The sequence below is a fragment of the Microtus oregoni genome, unplaced genomic scaffold, assembly GCF_018167655.1.
Source record: "Microtus oregoni isolate MIOR12 unplaced genomic scaffold, Mior012 000016F_ref0000370, whole genome shotgun sequence".
NCBI lineage: Eukaryota > Metazoa > Chordata > Mammalia > Rodentia > Cricetidae > Microtus > Microtus oregoni.
This window is the reverse complement of record NW_024543075.1, coordinates 28865419-28884150: the sequence shown is the minus strand read 5'-3', so window position 1 is coordinate 28884150 and position 18732 is coordinate 28865419. Positions and strand designations below refer to the sequence as shown.

The following is an 18732-nucleotide window of genomic DNA, read 5'->3' as shown; positions in this document are numbered from 1 at the left end:
AGCCTGGTCTACAAAGAGTTCTAGGACAGCCAGGACTGTTACATAGAGAAACCCTGTCTTGAAAAACAAAAAAAAAAAAAAAAGCCGGGCGGTGGTGGCGCACGCCTTTAATCCCAGCACTCGGGAGGCAGAGGCAGGTGGATCTCTGTGAGTTCGAGACCAGCCTGGTCTACAGAGCTAGTTCCAGGACAGGCTCCAAAGCCACAGCGAAACCCTGTCTCGAAAAACCAAAAAAAAAAAAAAAAAACAAAAACAAACATAAAAACAGTTTCCAACCTAAATACGACATAAGACTTGTCTGCTATGCACCCCCACCCCACAACACACACTAAAGCGCCAAAACCAAATTAACTTGATGCTGTCATCCATGGTCAGTTCTGCAGACTGGTGAAATGATTTCTACAGTCTAGACAGCATTTCCCTTCTTTTTACTGGCAGGCCTTTATCCATCCTCCCATACATGGTTCAAATGCCACTTCCTGGGGGAAGCTTCCTGGGCTGAGTGAGCACAGCTCTGCTTCTGCTGTGAGTATGCAATGCTCTAAACAGACCGTTATGGAAGCAGAGCAGCAGAAGGGGTGGGAGGTGGGAAGAATTATTTATAGTCCTTTCCCTCTCCTGCCACATTTCCAACCAGTGTCCTTTCTTTAACGGGGCATGTCAGATAGGATAATTACTCAGATGAGGACAGCCATGGAAGAAAAGAGGAAAGACCAGAGCTATGGAAGCAGACATAGGACCAGGAGCAGATAAAGAGATTTGGGACTCCGCTTCCATGGGAAGGGGGCTCTGGAACCCCTCCTATACAGTGTACAGTGCAAAGTCCTGCTCACAAATGCTATCCTCAAATGGGCATCATTGATCTTGGAGTCTGATTGGCTTTGTCGCTGCCAGTAGGTGATAGATTAGGGATGGGTGACAGTGTGATGTGAAAAATGCCTTCTTTGTTTCCCTCTGCAGATGACAAGTTCCTGAGGAAACCTTATTTACCTCTTCACACATGTTGTGTGAGCCCCACAAACCATGGCACAGACATGCGGAGCAAATTAATGAAGAAATGACAAGGAGAAAAGGAAGAGGCCAACGAGACATAGTTCCGGTGTTGGAAGCTCAGAGCTGTCTGAAAGATTAGAGACAAAGCAATGAGGGTGTATGTGTCATGAAGCTGAAGGAGACAGGGTTGCCATGTTTCCTGACTAAACAGATGTGGGAAAAGAAGAAGTAGGTGATGGTATTGGGGTCTCTTCCTTGCACACCTGAGAGAGGAATGATGGCTCCTCATTACTAAGATCCAGGGAAAGTGGCTGGAGAGAGGGTGGGGCAGGAAGCAAGTGATGAATCTGGCAGATTTGGGTTTCCAAGGGCTAGGGAGCTAGCCATACATCCTAGGCAAGGGCCGGGTGATGGTGGCGCACGCCTTTAATCCCAACACTCAGGAAGCAGAGGATCTCTGTGAGTTTGAGACCAACTTGGTCTACAGAGAGAATTCCAGGACAGGCTCCAAAGCAACACAGAGAAACTCTGCCTCGAAAAACCAAAAAACATTTTAGGCAAGGAAAAGATAGCATATGTAGGTAAACAATAACGAAGGCACCGTCACTAGGAAAGCAGGTGCTGGCAAAGGGTGAACTGGAGCTGGGTTCTGGCCAACTCATCCATTCACACTGTAGCCCTGGGCTTCAATACGCAGCCCTCTCCCCTCATCTCCATCACCCCACACTGCATCTGACCAGCCCCTGGTCACCAAGAGCACCAGGCCAAAGTGGTGAAGTGGTTTTGGGGAGGGAAGCTGCAGCCCTGGGCAAATAGCTCACTCACAATTAACAGGTCATCGTGCACAGTGGGCAGAACCCAGCTGCCCCAAACAAACTCTGGACCAAGAAGCTTCTCCAGCTATTCACAGCCTCCCAAGGCCGGAGGAGAGGGAAGCAAGCAAGATACACACTCCCACCTCACTCCCACCTCAGCCCCCTCACCTGCTTGTGCAGCCAGCCCCTCACCACCACCGGGACATTGAGGTTCCTCCGAATGGCCTGGTCTCTCTTCCCAAAGCTGTGCACTTTGCTGCTGGACTTGAGGATCTAGGAAAAGCAGACTCTGTTCTAGCGGCAGGGACTGAGCGGGGCACACACATGTTGTGTGACAGGAGGACTGTTTGCACCCTGCTGTCACTGAGTGCCCTTGGTCACAGCATCCCTCCCAGTCAAACAGCACGACCCAGACACAGCAAACGCCTCATGGTTCACACAGAGTGATATGAGTTAAGGGAGTTTTCCATTAAGAGCTGCTGCCATGGCATTCTGAAACAAAGTCACTTTCAGTCCCTGACTTTGTCAGTATCCAGTACTTGGTCCCCCAATCTGTTTCACCTGTCTAAGTCAGTGATCTTACATTTTGAACAAAAACATCTGGGCAATTCGCTCTTCAAGCCTGTCTGTTACTGAAACTTGCCAGGATCTAACACCATATACACGTAAACAGAGGTGTTGCTTTCTGAACACATGACAGGACAGTGAAGAAAGCATTCAAGGAACTAGATGCCAGTCCTGGTCACTCAGCAACCACCCGTTTCCTTGGACAAGGCTCCTATCTCCTAATCTGTAATTTTGGGGGAGCATTTATTATGGGTGAACCCCACAAAACTGTATATAATCAAATGGACTTCTGGTTACAAATGGGCTTGGAAAAATACAGAAGGGACATGAAGAACCGGTGATTGGGGGCTCACCTTGGGTCCAGGCTTGGCTTCCAGGGTGGATGTGGTCCCAGCCGTTGATGTCTCACTGACCATGCTGGACGGTCTTTGGTTTCTCTCTTGCTTCGACATATGTGGGTGTGGCCTGCAGGAAGGCGTAGGGGAATCCTGTGAGTATGTGCCCAGCTGCAGAGTGAAAAGCCCAGTCTATGACCTGTCCTAGGCTGGAGCTGGCTGCTTGGCATTAGGACAACTCAGGTCCCAGTTTTTGGAGTTTGTCTGATCCCAGATTGTAGACAGAGATCACAAAATTCGCCTGTCCCTGTCCTTCAGAGGACCAAAAAGATGGCAGATGGACACACCACCACAGCCAGACATTCCAGAAAAGGGTGCACACCGTGCTCCCTGTCTGTGATCCTAAGGTACCCACACTCATTCTCTTACTAAGGTATCCTGGCGACTGCTCTAGGCGCACAATACTCTTCACAGAAGGAGGGAGTCATCATACCGTTATACATACACACACACACACCTCCACTTCCACAACTCCCAAAAGAAGCTGTTTATAATTAGTAACAAGAAATCACTTGCGCACACATCCACACCCCCAGATATACACAGAGAATGCTTACATAAACGCCAGTGGGGCTTGCCGCCCAAAATAGACCTACTCAACAAAGAGTCCTATTCTGGGAACACTCCATTTGCCCCAAAATAGAGTCACTGGAGATATTAACCCCCTGTGCCATGCCTGGATAGCAGGAAGTCATGAAGTATCTGTAAGGCCACAGTAGGGAACCCTGGTGCTTCCCCATCAGCATCCCAGCCACATGGACTTCCTGCTGAGAGGTCAGGTGGCTCAGAGCTCGGGAGCGCTACTCTAAAGAGATGTGGAATAACATCCTTCTCACCTACTTTCCGAGGAGCCCATATCTGTGTCAGTCTTTTCCACACACAAGTGTCAAAGCCTTCACCCAAGCTCAATACCTATCCTTGAACAGCATGATGCATGACGACAAGACCCTGCCAGCTCCACAATCTGTAGGCTGTCCCTGAGCAGAAAGCAGAAAGTACAGCATTCCTTGACTGCATCTTGTCTACTGCTCCAGCAGGTCTACATATAATGTTGTTGAGGCTTCCTGCTTCAGGAGTTGAGAAAAATTACTTCGGAGGACTTAGCCAGGACCCTGAAAAGACAGAGCTGGAGGATCCAGGCCAGAAGAAGCTGAGAGAAAAGAGCTCAGAATGTCCCGCATCACTTGCTTTTACAGGGCGTGATGGAAAAATTCTAGTCTTCACCTAGAGATACCATGCTCCCTTCAGGCACCACCACTGCTCAAAAGACACGGATCCTTGTAGCGCTCTGATCTCAACACCAGCACTGCCCCAGGAGGCGACTTTTCTGCAGAAGTTGTGTGGCCACTACGCTTCCCCTGCAGCAGGCAGGCGTCAGCTTCCCAATGGGCCAGCCCCATGAGATGCTCAGCAGTGGCAAATGCATTACCCACCAGGCGGAAAGCCGGCCGACTCCGTATCAGCCAGACTCATCCAGAATCCCTGCCCACGGCTTCCATCGCAGCCAAAAAACATTGTTACTGCTCTCTGCTCAGATGGGGAAATGTCACCAGGCTGGGCCTCTCCCTTGGCAGTGGCTGCAGCAGCAAATTCACAGTTTGGGGGTGGGAAGAGGCTCTGTGAGGCCGCTGTGCCATATCTCTGCCTCTCAGCAGGATAACCAGCCATCTTCCCAGGACCTGGTTTGCCCAGCTTTCCAGAGGGGGGTCAAGGAAGGAGAACTCTTAAGTTGCCTGTTAGGCAACTTTTTTCCCCCACTGAAATCTAAGACACAACAGGTGGATGAGAGATGTTAAAGGCGCTTGCCTCCAAGTCTGAGGACCTGAGTTCAATACCTGGGACCTCCATGGTAAAAGAGAGAACCAATTCCTACCAGCTGTCCTCTCACCTACACAGACACACAGGTATACATACACACACAAATTCAAGACCTAAGAGACAATCTCACAAAAGGTTTAGTTTTGACTTTACCAACTTCAATTGGCTTTCCTTTGAGATACTAATAGAAACATTATAGGATATTTAAGAAAATACAAAAAAAGTTAAATGGTGAAGTGAGGAGGGGGATTCTCCATAGTCCAGCCACCCAAAACAAAAGCATTTTAACATTTATTTACGTCTGTCCTTTCTGTTATACCTGGTTTGATTTTGGGGGTGCTCTTTTGTGTTTGTTAGCTTTTTTGTTTTTCTCTGTAATTGTGATGTGTTCATGATCTTTTATTTATACCTGAGGTTTTAAACTATTTTAGCTTACAAGGTACAGTAACACATAACTTTAATCCCAGCACTCAGGAAGCAGAGGCGTGTCGATCTCTGTGAGTTCAAGGTTAACAGAGTCTACACAGTGAGTTCCAGAACAGCCAGAGTCACATAGTGAAACCCTATCTCAAACAAAAATCAAGAACATGAATGTGCATATGCACGCACACACATGTACACATACTTTAATATAAACATTTTTTTAATCACTTATTTTGGGGGGTGGTGAGACAGGGTTTCTCTGTGTAACTGCCCTGGCTGTCCTCAAACTCACAGAGACCTACCTATCTGGATCTGTGACTGGTCCAGGAAACTCAGAATGAGTGAGAGCTTTGCCATTCCTTCGCCTAAGTCTGGCCATCATAACTTTACTCCTGGCCATGGGTACTAGCTGACTGGGAGTTTTCTCAGCCAATAGCATGAGGAGAAAGACAAAACTTGGCCACAGGTTTGGGTAAAAAGAGGACAGAGCTCCTGCTGGAGGAACCAAATACAGAGAGATTTTGTTTGGAGTAAGACTGGTTATGGCCACACCACTGACATCTAAGAAGCAGTGGGAGGCAGGGGAGGAAAGGAAAACCCCAAATCTGCCCTAGGAAGGTGACTGTATTGTCTACTAACGCTGCAAGAAGGATTCCCAATCAACCAACAGTCTTCAGTGTTATATGTAGCCTGACCCAGCACTCTGAAAAAATGAAGACAGACACATGCAGTCTAGCCATCCAAGACAAGGCCATCCCCTCACCACGGAACACACTGAAAGATGACCTTGGAAATGAGCACAAGTTATTTACTAGAATCACAACTAGCAATCCATTTTATATCATGAGACTATAATAGACATGAGAAAGTATCAAAACAACTTCCTGGCTCTCACGAAAGCTCCCATAGCAGTTTAGCCTGTTGATTTAAGCATGGGAGCACCCAGGATGTATTTACGAAGCCTCCTGAACAGATAAGCCAGGGGACCCAGAATGAGTGAACGGGTCATCATTCAACAGAGGGAGATCTGGTGCATTTGCTTCAGCGAGGCTACTGGACAGGAAAGTCCCCACTGAAGAATGTGGCTGGACAGACATACTGATCTGTCTTCAAGTCCTCAGCCTGGATGTACTCTGCTAATAAGTTTCACCCAAGAATGTCCCCAGAAGACAAACAGTTCCCATCAGCATGTCCTCAGGCACACTGCATCCTACAGAGGAGACCACAGAACCTGCATGCTCAGACTCTTAGTGTCCTTAAATAAGATCTATTCACTGTAAGCCTGCTTGTTGGGTTTCTGTGCTGTCTGGATTCCCAGGACAGTGGGATGGCTGAAACAAAGACCTCCCTTTCCTTCACTTAAGCTACATGAATGCAGATTATTTTGCTGCAGGGGTGTAGGCTGAAGTTCAAAACAGTGAGCTAAACTTTGAGCTCAGCTGCCTCCTGTCAGAACCAAACAAAAGAAATGAAGAGTAGACGAAATCAGCCGGGAGAAGTCCCATTGGGAAAGGGCTGGATTCTACACGATCGTAGCCAAGAAGTGACTTTCTCTGCCTCAAGACAAAGTGCTCATAACCTGATAGGCAGAGCCAGAACCTTTATAAATGCGGAAGCCATTTGCTCTGGGCACCTGAGCGTCAACATAGCAGGACCCTTCTGCCTGCAGGCCACCACAGACAGGTCACCCAAGCTTCTGTCTGCAGGTCACCACAGACAGGTCACCCAAGCTTCTGTCTGCAGGTCACCACAGACAGGTCACCCAAGCTTCTGTCTGCAGGTCACCACAGACAGGTCACCCAAGCTTCTGTCTGCAGGTCACCACAGACAGGTCACCCAAGCTTCTGTCTGCAGGTCACCACAGACAGGTCACCCAAGCTCCGAGGACAGATGCACGAAGTACAGCAAGCATGCTGGGTGGTGGTGGCGCACGCCTTTAATCCCAGCACTGGAGAAGCAGAGGAAGGTGGGATCTCTGTGAGTCTGAGACCAGCCTGGTCTACAGAACGAGTTCCAGGACAAACCACAAAGAGAAACTCTGTTTCAGAAAAACTAAACCAAAACAGAACAAAAAATAAAAGAACTTGACTGTAGCTCAGGGGTAGAGTGCTTGCCTAGGACTCATGAAAACCTAGGTTCAATCCCTAGAACTGTAAAAATTTAAATTAAGTTAAAAACAATGAACTGGGTGGGGTCTGCCATAAAGAGATCCCAATTCCAAGTGCCAAGCCCCAAGATCGGTGAGATATTGATCTGGGCTATCACAGCCCAAAGGACAATCCTCAAACCAGGGAATCTGGGGTAGGGAAAGAGCAAGAGCAGAGACGACAGGATTTCAGCTGGGCTCTGATATGTTTTCACTCTCCCACAAATCGGCTCTTTGGGCCTCAGTTTCCATTTTAAATGGGGTGAAAACTTCTCTCCACAAGGCAGCTTGTGCATTAAGACGACTTTCTGAGTACTAGGGGCACTGTAAGATCTGCACCGTTCCTGCGTCACCACTGGAGATCCCAGAACCTAAATCCCAGGTACAGTTTACTTTTACTACCAAGTCCCTTCTCTCCGGAAAGCTCAAGATGCCAACCGAGTAGCTGAGACCACAATGGTCTCTTAGCAACACCTTACCTGTGACTTTTTTTTAGTCAAAATATAGAAACTATGGCAGGCTTCCTTTCTAGTGGTCAAGGCAATGGCTGAAAGTCGTCTGACTTATGCGGAAACAGAACTATATTATTAAAAAGACCTTATTGGGCTGGGGATCTGGCTGGGTGACAGTGTACTTGTCTAGTGTTAGCAAGACCCTCAATTTGATCCTTGGCACTGAAACAAAACAAAACAACTCATTTAATGTTATCCCATGAATTCTGAGATAAAAGGAACCCCAACTTCAGGCGCTGTCCTCAAGGATTCCAAAGACCAGAGAATTCAGTTGGGAGAGGGCTGTGGATGGAGGATTGCGTACAAGAGTGGGCACACTTGCAAACACAAGCACTCATTTAAGGAGCACAATCTACAGTGAAAATGACAGAGAAGGAAGGAAGAGAGGGAGGGAGAGAGAGAAGGAGGGAGAGAGAAGGGAAAATTAGTTGTTGTCCCAAGCAGGCTGACACACCTTCTCTTCCCAGATAGAGACACAGACAGGCTGCCAACGCTTACTGTCAACTTCCAGTAACCCGGGGGAGGCTGTCTGACAAGGGATTTCACGGGTGAGGTTGAGTAGCTGCAACCTCACCCCAGCACAGTTCACTATGCACTTTCCTCATCCCCCTCAATTCCTTAAACACAGGCTGGGAAAGAGCCCAAACAGCACCTCCTCACCTGGCATGAAGACAGCCCAAACAGTTGTGCCCCCACCCCTCAATCAGAGCATTGTCCTGAATTTGGCATCAGAGTCCCCAAGCTGGACTGCCTTGGGCTAGACTCTTCCTGCTTCAGACTCCATGACTGCAAGATGAGAGAAAGACACCGACTTCGGAGACTCTCCCATTCTAATCTGTGCCCTTCCAGCCTGCCTACTTCTCCTGCCTGATCTACCAAGCAGTTGCCCTTCTCATCAGAGTACAACAATTGTCAAATGGCAACCAGAGCAATTCCCAGGTTGTGGGGAAGGAAAAGGACTAGAGAAGCCACAGGAAGAAACAAGGCTTCTGTTTTAAAGCAACAGTTTCCCTTCCACATAGCAAAGCCACCACGACTGCATATTTGGCCAGCAGAAAAGAGCCGAAGATGTGGGTGTCATGTGGCAAGGACTGCATTCCCAACTGACAATGCCCTTCAAAACATCCACACCAAAAACTGCCACTTGTCCCTGAGTGAACTAAGGGCCCCATTCCCGTGTCTCCCCTTACCTGTGACTGTCACAAATGCTGCCTGAAAATCCGGAGAGGAAAACCAGTCAAGTTCCTGCATCTGCTTGCCAGGTGTTTGCATTTCTCCTCATCTTTTCTGCTGCCATGGCAACCAAATGCAACCGGCAAAGCTAGCCCAAGACTATCAGCGTCTGGAGACAAGGTGCTGGTTCTACCAGTCACTGATGGCCACAGATGAGACTCCCACAGCCCAGAACCACGAGGGTGAGCACGGGCTGGCCTCCTCCTGGAGCTGGAGAGCCTTATCCCATGCTCACTCGCCCTTACCTCTGGCTGTCAGCTTTTACTAACATGTAGCTGCAGGAAGAACAGCAGACAGAATCACCTAGCAGCGGGAGATTTCCACCTAAACCCACAATCTGCAGCAGCTTCAGGAGAGCTTTGCCCTGAAACCCATAAAATAAAGTCTCTTCGGCAAAGGGGCCAAAGTTCAGTAAGAGACCGCCTACCTTCAGCAGGCTCAGGCCTCTCTCAGAGCTGTCTTCAGACACCGCTCACATCACCAGCCATTCCAACCGTGTTTTCTCTCCAAATACGCAAATGGAATGGGAGGACAGTTGAAACTGACTGAGCACAGGGAAAGGCATTCCAAGTAAAGGTCCCGGTGGTGAGGACCCCCAAGGGTCCTTGCAGTTGGTTGCCCAGCACAACAGTGGGCTTTTGAACTTCCAAAGCAAGTGCACTCTCTCTCAAGCCTGGCCCCACCTCCACATGAAATGCTTTGAGGAGTCTGGGGATTGGTGTACACAGCTCACTGTCAGTCAGCTGCCGTCACTGCTCAGGAATGCTTCTCTCTTCCCCAAAGCTGTAGAGGCACCCGCACGGAGAAGAAGAAAGTATGTGTGTGCCTGTGCTCGAGGCTCAGACATGGAATCGCATTCCTGGGCTTTGGGTGTGGGTAGACCCTGATAGCTACTGTGATGAACAGCTCTAATTGTCAACTTGACACAATTTGAGAACCACCTGCAAGGAAATGTCTAGATGAGGCGTTGGTCTACATTGGGTTAGCCTATGGGCATGTCTATTAGGGACTGTCTTAATTAAGTTAACTGATCTAAGAAGACCCAGCCCACTGTGGGCAGCACCATCCTCTAGGTCCTGATGTGTTTTAAGGGTGGAGAAATCAAGCTGAGCACAAGCAAGCAAGCGATCACACACACATTAATTTATCTCTGCTCTTGACTAGATGTGCTGTGACTAGCTGTCTGATTTGACTTCCCCATGCTATCATTTCTATCACCCAAGGTAAGAGCTGACACTTCGGGTTCCACAGTTGTGGATGCGCCATGAAGCCTTCTGGCAAATTACATAGCCACCCAGGGTCCTCAAGTCCTAGTGATCTATGCGTAAGGAGGCTACATAAACCCATGCGTGCGTGTGTGCATGCACTAGACAGTCTTTAAAAGCTGGACACACTTGTTATATGCTCTCTTCCCGCACCAAATTTCCGACAGGCCTGAGCACCTTCTTCTCTCCTCCTCTTAATAAATTACTCCCCCGCCCCCCTGAGGCAGGGTTTCTCTGTAGCTTTGAAGCCTGTCTAGATCTTGTAGACCAGGATAGCCTCGAACTCAGAGAGATCTGCCTACCTCTGCCTCCAGAGTGCTGAGATTAAAGGTCTTAATAAACTCTTAAGTAGGTTCCATTGTGTGTCTTGTGATTCGTTTTCATGCCCCGTAATTTCATAATGACAGAATTGTAAGCTGATATAAACCCCTTCCCCACTAAGTTGCTTTTTGTCAGGATATTTTATCACAGCAACGGAAATAAAACTAGCACAACCACAAAGGGCCAGACACCCGCTGACAATTCAGTGAGCATCAGGAAGCGGCTTCAGAAGAGTGGCACAGATAATCCGATCATGAGCAATGAGGCCCTATACCAATACTGGGGACGGGTTCCTGAAGAAGAGGCAGCAGAAGAAGCTCGGTATCTCTGAAGCAAGGCTAAGGTTAGGTTAGAATCTCCACGCAACAGGAGTCGCAGCCCACTCAGACAGCACAGTGAGTCCAGCTAATGACGAGGGTTTTCTCCCTGAAGAGCACTGCCTCTCCTCTAGACCCCACCTTTGGATTTCTACTTGATGGCTTTAGCGGTTTTGTTTATGTACAACTGTAGCAGGGGAGTAGGATGGAAATAAGCATATAAAGAAAGGCTGGAAACCCTCTCCAACGAGGTTGACATGTAAAAGGGCGCGTAAAGAAAAATGTGAGCTATGCGTCAGCCCAAAGCCCACCATACTGAAATATACAACCCTCTGTATAGCTTCTGTCATTGAGTCTGATCTTTTTCCAGCTCTGGCCTGTTTGCTCCCTTAGTAAACTTTTCCGTTACTATCCGCTATCTCTGTCCAAATCCTTGCTCAGGGACAAGAACATGGGAATTCCTGCAGGTAGCCTTGGCACCCAATCTCACCTCTTCCCACCTTCCCACCAGGTGAGGAGTCTAGTCAGAGGGCAGCTTGTGTGCAAGCTGGATGTCTCAGCAGAAAGGGGATTTTAAGAGGCTGTGATAGCACCCCCACATCCTGTAGCATCTCTCCACCAGACATGTGGAGACTGAACAACAAAACTCCTCTCAATCCACTCTAAGACCCTCTACCCCACCACAAGACAAACACGCAAACCAAAACAGCAGAAACCGCCTAGTAGGTTGTGTTTTGATGAACTCAAAACATGAACTATCTCCAAGCTCTCAACTTACTCTATCTGAGTAAGAACATAAAGAAATACTTACTCCTCCTGAAGAATGAATTCACTGTTTTCTGGAGAAAACTGTCCAGTCATAGGATGCCTGAAGGTTGTGGTCTGCTGGTTGTGGCTAGAGAGACAGAAAGATAAGAAGTCACATGATTAAGGGGACTAGGACACCAAGAGATGATATGCTAGAGACTCAGGTCATCAAACATTCCTCTGGGAAGGAGGAACACGGCTGGTCTGGAACTCGGTATACATTAGCCCAGGCTGCCCTCAAACACATACAGGTCCCCTGTCTCTGACTCCTAAGCTTCCAACTAGTTTTGTTTTTTGAAACAGGGTCTGTTTGGATGGAAGAATCATCCCAGGGCTGGAAGACCACCCGGGAGCATTGGTATCCATTAAACCTGGGCTTTTTCTAATTCGGTTGATTTGGTCTGATTTGGATTATTGGATCGGCAGAGAGGTTTATCAGGCCGCAAAAACTTTTCAGGTCTAGCTACATATCTTTGACTGCCCTGGAATTTTTGTGTAGACTAGGCTGGCCTCAAACTTTAGACAAGCCTCCTATCTGTTTTGCACATAGTGGAATTACAGGTATGTGTCACCATGCCCAGGAATACACAATATCTTAAAGATACATTTTACAAAGTTCCAAAACACTGAAACACCAAAAATAAAAAAAAACTTTCTATATGATAGCAAGCTGATACAAGAATGAAGGAAAATAGGCGGCACTCTCAACATCCCCAAACTGTATGTCAGGGAAAGAATCCTAAGAATTAACCACCCAGCCAGCAAATCCTATCTTCTTAAAATTCTCCTCACTGCTACCAAATGTCTTCAGTTCACTGAAGGGAAAATAAACGTATGGGCATGTCTCTGCAACATGCTCGGTTCCAACACCCAAGCCTTCTACCACCCTTCGGAAGTCAGGAGGGGCTGCATCCATGCCAAGATGACAGACTCGCCCAAGTGTAGGTGTTCTGTGTGTTGACAAAGACTGCCTGGAGTTTCAAAAGATGCAGAGTCGGCTCTGAAGGCTGCTGGTTTGTTTCGCAAATAAGCAAATAAATGAATCTCCTTTCTCAAAAGGGAATGTGATGGATTGAAAAAGAATTTCCCAAGCACAAAATCATAGTTGCTTTTAGATTTTTATAAAATCTAGAAACAAACTAACGAAAAGCACCTGTGGCATCATTATATGTGTGGAAAACTCCAAGGCAGTTTGGGGTTTATTATTTGCCTTCTATTTAAAAACATAATAATAATTTTTTTTAAAAAATTGTTACTGCATTTGTTTGTTTATAGGTGGGAGCACATGTATCAGGGCACACAAGCAGAGGTCAGAGGGCAACTTTCAGGAGTTGTTCTCTCACTGAACTCAGGTCCCTTACCTACTAAGCCCAAGTTGGCAGAGTCTTCTCCACATAGAAAAATATGTTGTGGCTGGAGAGATGGCTCAGCGGTTAAGAGCACTGACTGCTCTTCCAGAGGTCCTGAGTTCAATTCCCAGCAACCACATGGTGCTCACATCCATCTATAGTGGGATCTGATGCTCTCTTCTGGCATAAAGGTATACATGCAGATAGAGCACTCATATACATAAAATTAAAAGTCGTTTTAAAAATGCTGCTTTTTTTCAGTTTTTTTTTTAATTTATTTATTTATTATGTATACAATATTCTGTCTATGTGTATGCCTGCAGGCCAGAAGAGGGCACAAGATCCCATTACAGATGGTTGTGAGCCACCATGTGGTTGCTGGGAATTGAACTCAGGACCTTTGGAAGAGCAGGCAATGCTCTTAACCTCTGAGCCATCTCTCCAGCCCCAGTTTTTTAATTTGATGTTAACTTTCTTTTTTAAAAAAAATCTTCAAGTAAACATACAAAGTAAATGTTCCACTGTGGTTTTGTTTTTTGTTTTTTTCTATATGTAACTCATGCAGGAGAAACACTTTCATTCCGGTGCCTTCATTTGAATTACTGAGTCTGACATATGAACATAATATTTTTCACACCTTCAAATTACATTCATTGCCTATGTGTGAGACATTGCTGTGGATACAAGGGAGCAGGGAAACAAAAGCATCCCTACTCCCCGACACCATGATGCTTCTGTTTAGACCCATATACTCTGCTAATGCTGGAGATTTTATGGGGTCTCTCCCATCATAATCAGCAACTTTGAGTATAGATGCCCCCTCACCCCAATTCAAAAATATTTCCTTGAGTTGAAGCCTCCAAACTAAAATTGCTAAATCAGAGGGTATGGGCTCTTTTCAAAAGCTCTTAACACAGGCAGGGAAGAGACTTTTGCTCTCCCAGCCAATAGATCATCTCAGCTTAGTGATGTTAAGCTGTTAGCTTCACCCCCTAACTGAGCACTGAGTCTCTCTGGAGATTAGTGGATCTAAATCTGCACAGCACATAGTTTAGGAAGACAGGTAAGGAAGACAATATCTAAAAGCCCGAGACTTTCCTTACTCTGTCCTGGTGCCTGATGTAACCTTAGCACCGGGAGCTAGAGTGGCCCAAGTCCTAACAAGCCATCAGACCAGGCTGCTTGTTGACAGACCCAGCCACAGAGAACCGCCCCTACCAAACCTTCACTCATCCCAGCACAGATGGCCTCTCAATTCCCAGTCCTATTCTTGGGCCAGCCCACAGAATCCTATGACCTCATCTGGCAGGCAGCAGCCTGGGCCTCCCAAAAAAGCACTTTCCAGTCGGGATGGGAACAGCCCCCTGCAACACCTGTTTCAGACAGCCTTGCATCACATTCAAGGGCTGGGCCTTATTTCACCTAGCTTTTTCACAGTCAACTCCAGGAAGCTTGAGAGAAAAAACTCTGGGTTGGTCCCATTTGCAATCTGGTGGGGAAACAACTGGCCTCTAGAGCCGCGGAAGCACTTTAGAGTCCACCAACATTTACTCACACATCCAGCCATCAGCACACCAGCTCCACACTTTGTTAGAGAGAAAACTGGGCTAAGAAGATGAGGGGTGTGCACAGGACAACCTCAGGGAAGTGTTAAGACAGGGACTGAATCTAGGTTCTGTTTGTAAATCCCAGGCCTCTGCATGATGTGCTGTCCCCTTCCCTTAAGAAGCAGAGACTGATGTTTTCTTGACTATGGTCAGAAAGCCCTGTGGGCAGGGCATCAGAAACACAGTGCCATATTCACCTACTCTTTCATCCCCCTTGTGCCCAGGGCCAAAGTTCTAAATGATACTTGTATGGCAAGCAGTATACCCCAAGGAGCCTCTGGTCCTATCATCAGGTCAGGTGATGGACCCTCTGGTAGACAGAAGCATAGGGCCAATCTTCTATGTGCCTGGAACAGATCCAGCAGCCAGTGGCCACCTTTTCTACACACAATATCAACCCCGAGGGCAGTCAGTCTGTCTCCTACCCCCAACTCATGTCATATAAATAAACCCAGAGAGTCCCAGGCTCATGAATCCTGAGCTACAAGGTGTTGGTACTTAATTCAGAAGTACAAGCACTCTAACATTGGAAGGACGATGAGTTAAATTGATGAAAAATAGCTGTTGCTTGGTCACACCTAGAGCAATTCCTCACACTCCCTTCCCCAATATGCCTGCTGCCCTTGATGCCAACACCATCAGCCTCGGCCCTCCCAGTTTCTGCTCATTCTCCTTGTCCAACACTCTCAGGTACCCAAGGAGGTTAGAAGCACAAATCATGTTATTTCCGTGATAGAAATAAAAGAAATAAGGTTCCAGATTATGAACTATTATCAGAATTAGAAAGAGAGAGAACGAGAGAGGACATAACCAATATAACCATTGGGAGAGGAGACGGACCTACGTGGATGAATAAATCCTGAATTCTGGGATCCTGAAACTTCATTGCTTTTGATTGAATGTACCCAGCTTGATCTTGGCAGAGCTTCCAGCTCAGCACTCTTTGAACAAAAAAAGAGTAAGGTTCCTAGGCTACGCCATTCAACCTAATACCAGTAGGCAAGTTACCTGTTGTTAGTAGGCCATTAGGGAGAAAGGCGAGCCCCACAAGAGGTAGACAACCTGTCTACTGATACAGTCATCTACTGTGCTCTCTACAGAGCTCCAGACCCACCACTGCCCAACAAAGGCTGCCTGTTACATAAGCTTGAGACTCCAAGTCTAGTCATGCATGCTTCATTCCTTGTCCCTTTTTTGACCTTAAAATGCCATTAAGTTTCCTGATCCTAAAACCCACAGTCGCATGTCCCATTACCCTGACTCAAGAAGCATTTGCAAACCTGTATCGACACATCCCTGAAATACCTGTCCTGAAACCTGACTTCCCACCTCTGCTCCTCAGCATGGCAGACATGGCCCAGCTGGGAGCCAGGCAACTGGATTCAAGGGAATAGAAACTCTCCTTGCGCAGGAGTTTCTGTTTCTCTTCAGGCTACTGAGAAAGCAATCTGCCAAATGATTTAAACACGATCTAGTCTTCTTTTTTCAAATCCCACTCTTCCCCCTAGAAGCAACTTCTGGGAAAGGCCTGGCAGCCAGGGCGACCTGGAGAGTCCCAGGAAACATGGAGGGAAGGCAGCAAGGGAGAGTAAGCGCCCAAATAAATAAACACACCTTCACAAAAGCCCTGGACTGGGAAGGAAAGCCCACAGAGGGCTGGCAGCAAACACAAGAGCCTTGATAACAGAACACAGAGGACCATGGAGAACAGAGAACTGAGCTCAGCAGAGCTCACCTGCACCACACATGGGGCTGGTCAGAATGTGAGGGCCTGACCGTTTCCTTCCAAGTTTTGGGAAGGGGAATTTTTCATTCATATAGAATGAGCATAGACTGGTGTGTTGGTGCACGCCTTTAATCCTAGCACTCAGGAGGCAGAGGCAGGAGGATCCCTAAATTGGAGGCCAGCCTGGTCTGCAGAGCAAGTTCTAAGGCAGCCAGGACTACACAGAGAAACCCTGACTTAGAAAAGCAAAATCAAACCAAAAAAAAAAAACTTCGATTAGTTAAACATAAAAGTTCCAATTACTTATCTAGCAAGTTGATTTTTTTTATTGATTTTTTTTTTAATGCAGGGAGCTCTGGGAAGCTGTGAACGACGCTTGACAGGAGGCCAGAGCACACTGTTGAGTGCAGCTCTCTGATGGCTGTGGCATTGGTATGTGGAGTGTGGCAGATGTGCTGTCGGCACTAGCTCTTATCTGGTCCTAACTATAAAAAGAAGAAACAGCTTAAAATGTAAGGAAAGTATCCAGTCAAAGCCAGCAGAGCCTCATCAACATATGGAGCAAAGCCTGTCAGTCCCAACCCAACACTGGAGAACAGTCACCCGCAGGCTAAGGCCACCTTCAACATCGCCTCCAGGCTTCTTAGGGCACATTTTCTCTTTGGCCTCAGTGTCTCAACAGAACTGTGGACTGTGGGTCACCTAGTAGTACCCCAGAAAATGCTCAAAAATGAAAACGGAAACTCCACAAATGAGAAGAAATTGCCTTAGCTATGTCAGCTCTCACCTGGGCTCCTCAGCAGAGAGGGTGCAATCGGGAGCAGAAACTATCTTCAGGGCTAGGCATCAGCTCAGTTGGCAGAGTGCACAAGGCTGTGGGTTTAACCCCCAACACCATAAGCGGGCTGAGGTGGCTCACACCACCATCCATCCCAGCACTAAGGAGATGGGGACAATATTAGCAGTTCAAAGTCATCCTCCCTCACCTGGAGTTAGCCTGGGCTAGATGAGATGGTATCAAAAAGACAGTATCTTCGAATTGCGAACATTTCCTAAGCTCCTTTTGGTTTGTTTTACTTGGCACTTTTACTAATTTGTTCACTTAACAGGAAGTGTCACCGTAATGTGGCACTTCTAAGGAGGCTGACGATCTTATGAGAGTGGTCTTTCAAGCTTGCAGTCTTGAATCCGTCAACATTGACAACAGTTCTCTCCACACAGCCACTTCCCTGCCAGCCCTTCTTCCTGTGGCCTGAGAATAGGCCTGGATGAGCCAGCCAGCCTATGGTCCTATCCTGTCCCCAAGAGAAAACTATCCACGCAGTACTAAGGTATCTCTTTCAACATGTGCCCTGAGCAATCATCAGCCCAGAGCTTTGGAGCTGGGCTGGATTCCAACCAAAGCAAGCCTCTTCACCTCTCTAAGCCTTGGCTCCATCATTACAAATGGGATTTTAAAATGTTCCTAGGGGTTAAAACAAAGGGGCACACACACTTAAACATACAGAAGGCATTCAATGTTTCTTGAACCCAACTGAGCCTTGACTATAGCAACAACAGACATCTAAGTTTTAACTAAAGAACAATAAGCTGTCTTTGTTCCAAACCAAACTTTTCTGGTAACAATGTCCTCAATTGGAGTCATTCCCTGTTCCTTCTATGGCCTAACTTTGGCTTGGGATATGCATGTGAGTTCTACTGGCTTTTTCTCTAAGATGCTCTATATTCACCCTTACTTTCCACGACCTCCACTACTTGCCTCTGGCCACACCCCACCCACCCGCCCCAGCACTAGGGACCAAACCTAGGGCCTCGGGAATGTGAGGCAAGTGCCCTCGTGACAAAAGTCTGTCTCCAGCCTTCATTCCACCTTTTAGTTGGAGACAGTCTCTCACTAAATCAGACTCACTCTGTGGCCCGGGCAGACCTTGCAGTTGTGATCCTCCTGCCTCAGCTTCCCAAGTAGCTGGAATTATAGCCTTGCAACTACCAGGCTTAGCTTTTGTCTCCCGATTAGCCTCTGCAACAGTTAAGCACATCCTTTCTCAGCTTCTGTGACTTCACTGGAAGTGAGATCATGGCAGGCTCCTCCATGAAGCACTGGAAGCATCACACCATCCAGAGTGAAAATTAGTTGCTTTGCCTTGGCCTGGAAAATGCTAGAAGATGGGTTAGCAATGGTTTTAGATCAGTTGGCACAGTGCTTGCCCAGCACACACAAAGCCCTGGGTTCCATTTCTGGTGCCACACAAGCAGGCATTGCAGCACACACTAGATGGAGCAGGAGGCCTAGAAGCTCAAGGTCACCCTCAACTACAAAGTGAGTTCCAGGCTACCCTGGGCTACATGAGAATCTGTCTCAGAACAAACAAAACCTCAAGATGACATGACTCCTAGCTGGCGACAGCCTCGTCATATACTATTCTGTCCCTGCCTAC

The 18732-nt window shown here is 47.4% G+C and overlaps 1 protein-coding gene across 4 annotated transcripts in view; it reads right to left on the bottom strand.

Annotated features, from left to right (window-relative positions):
- The window catches only part of Plekha7 (pleckstrin homology domain containing A7), a 187189-nt gene that overhangs the window by 53576 nt on the left and 114881 nt on the right, over positions 1 to 18732 (bottom strand). For all 4 annotated transcript variants that reach the window (XM_041666424.1, XM_041666427.1, XM_041666425.1 and 1 more), the window contains 3 exons: positions 11617 to 11700; positions 2729 to 2840; positions 1977 to 2081 (listed from right to left, as the gene is read on the bottom strand). In XM_041666424.1, the coding sequence (XP_041522358.1) occupies positions 1977 to 2081; positions 2729 to 2840; positions 11617 to 11700 (301 nt within the window). The remainder of the gene's footprint in view (positions 1 to 1976; positions 2082 to 2728; positions 2841 to 11616; positions 11701 to 18732) is intronic.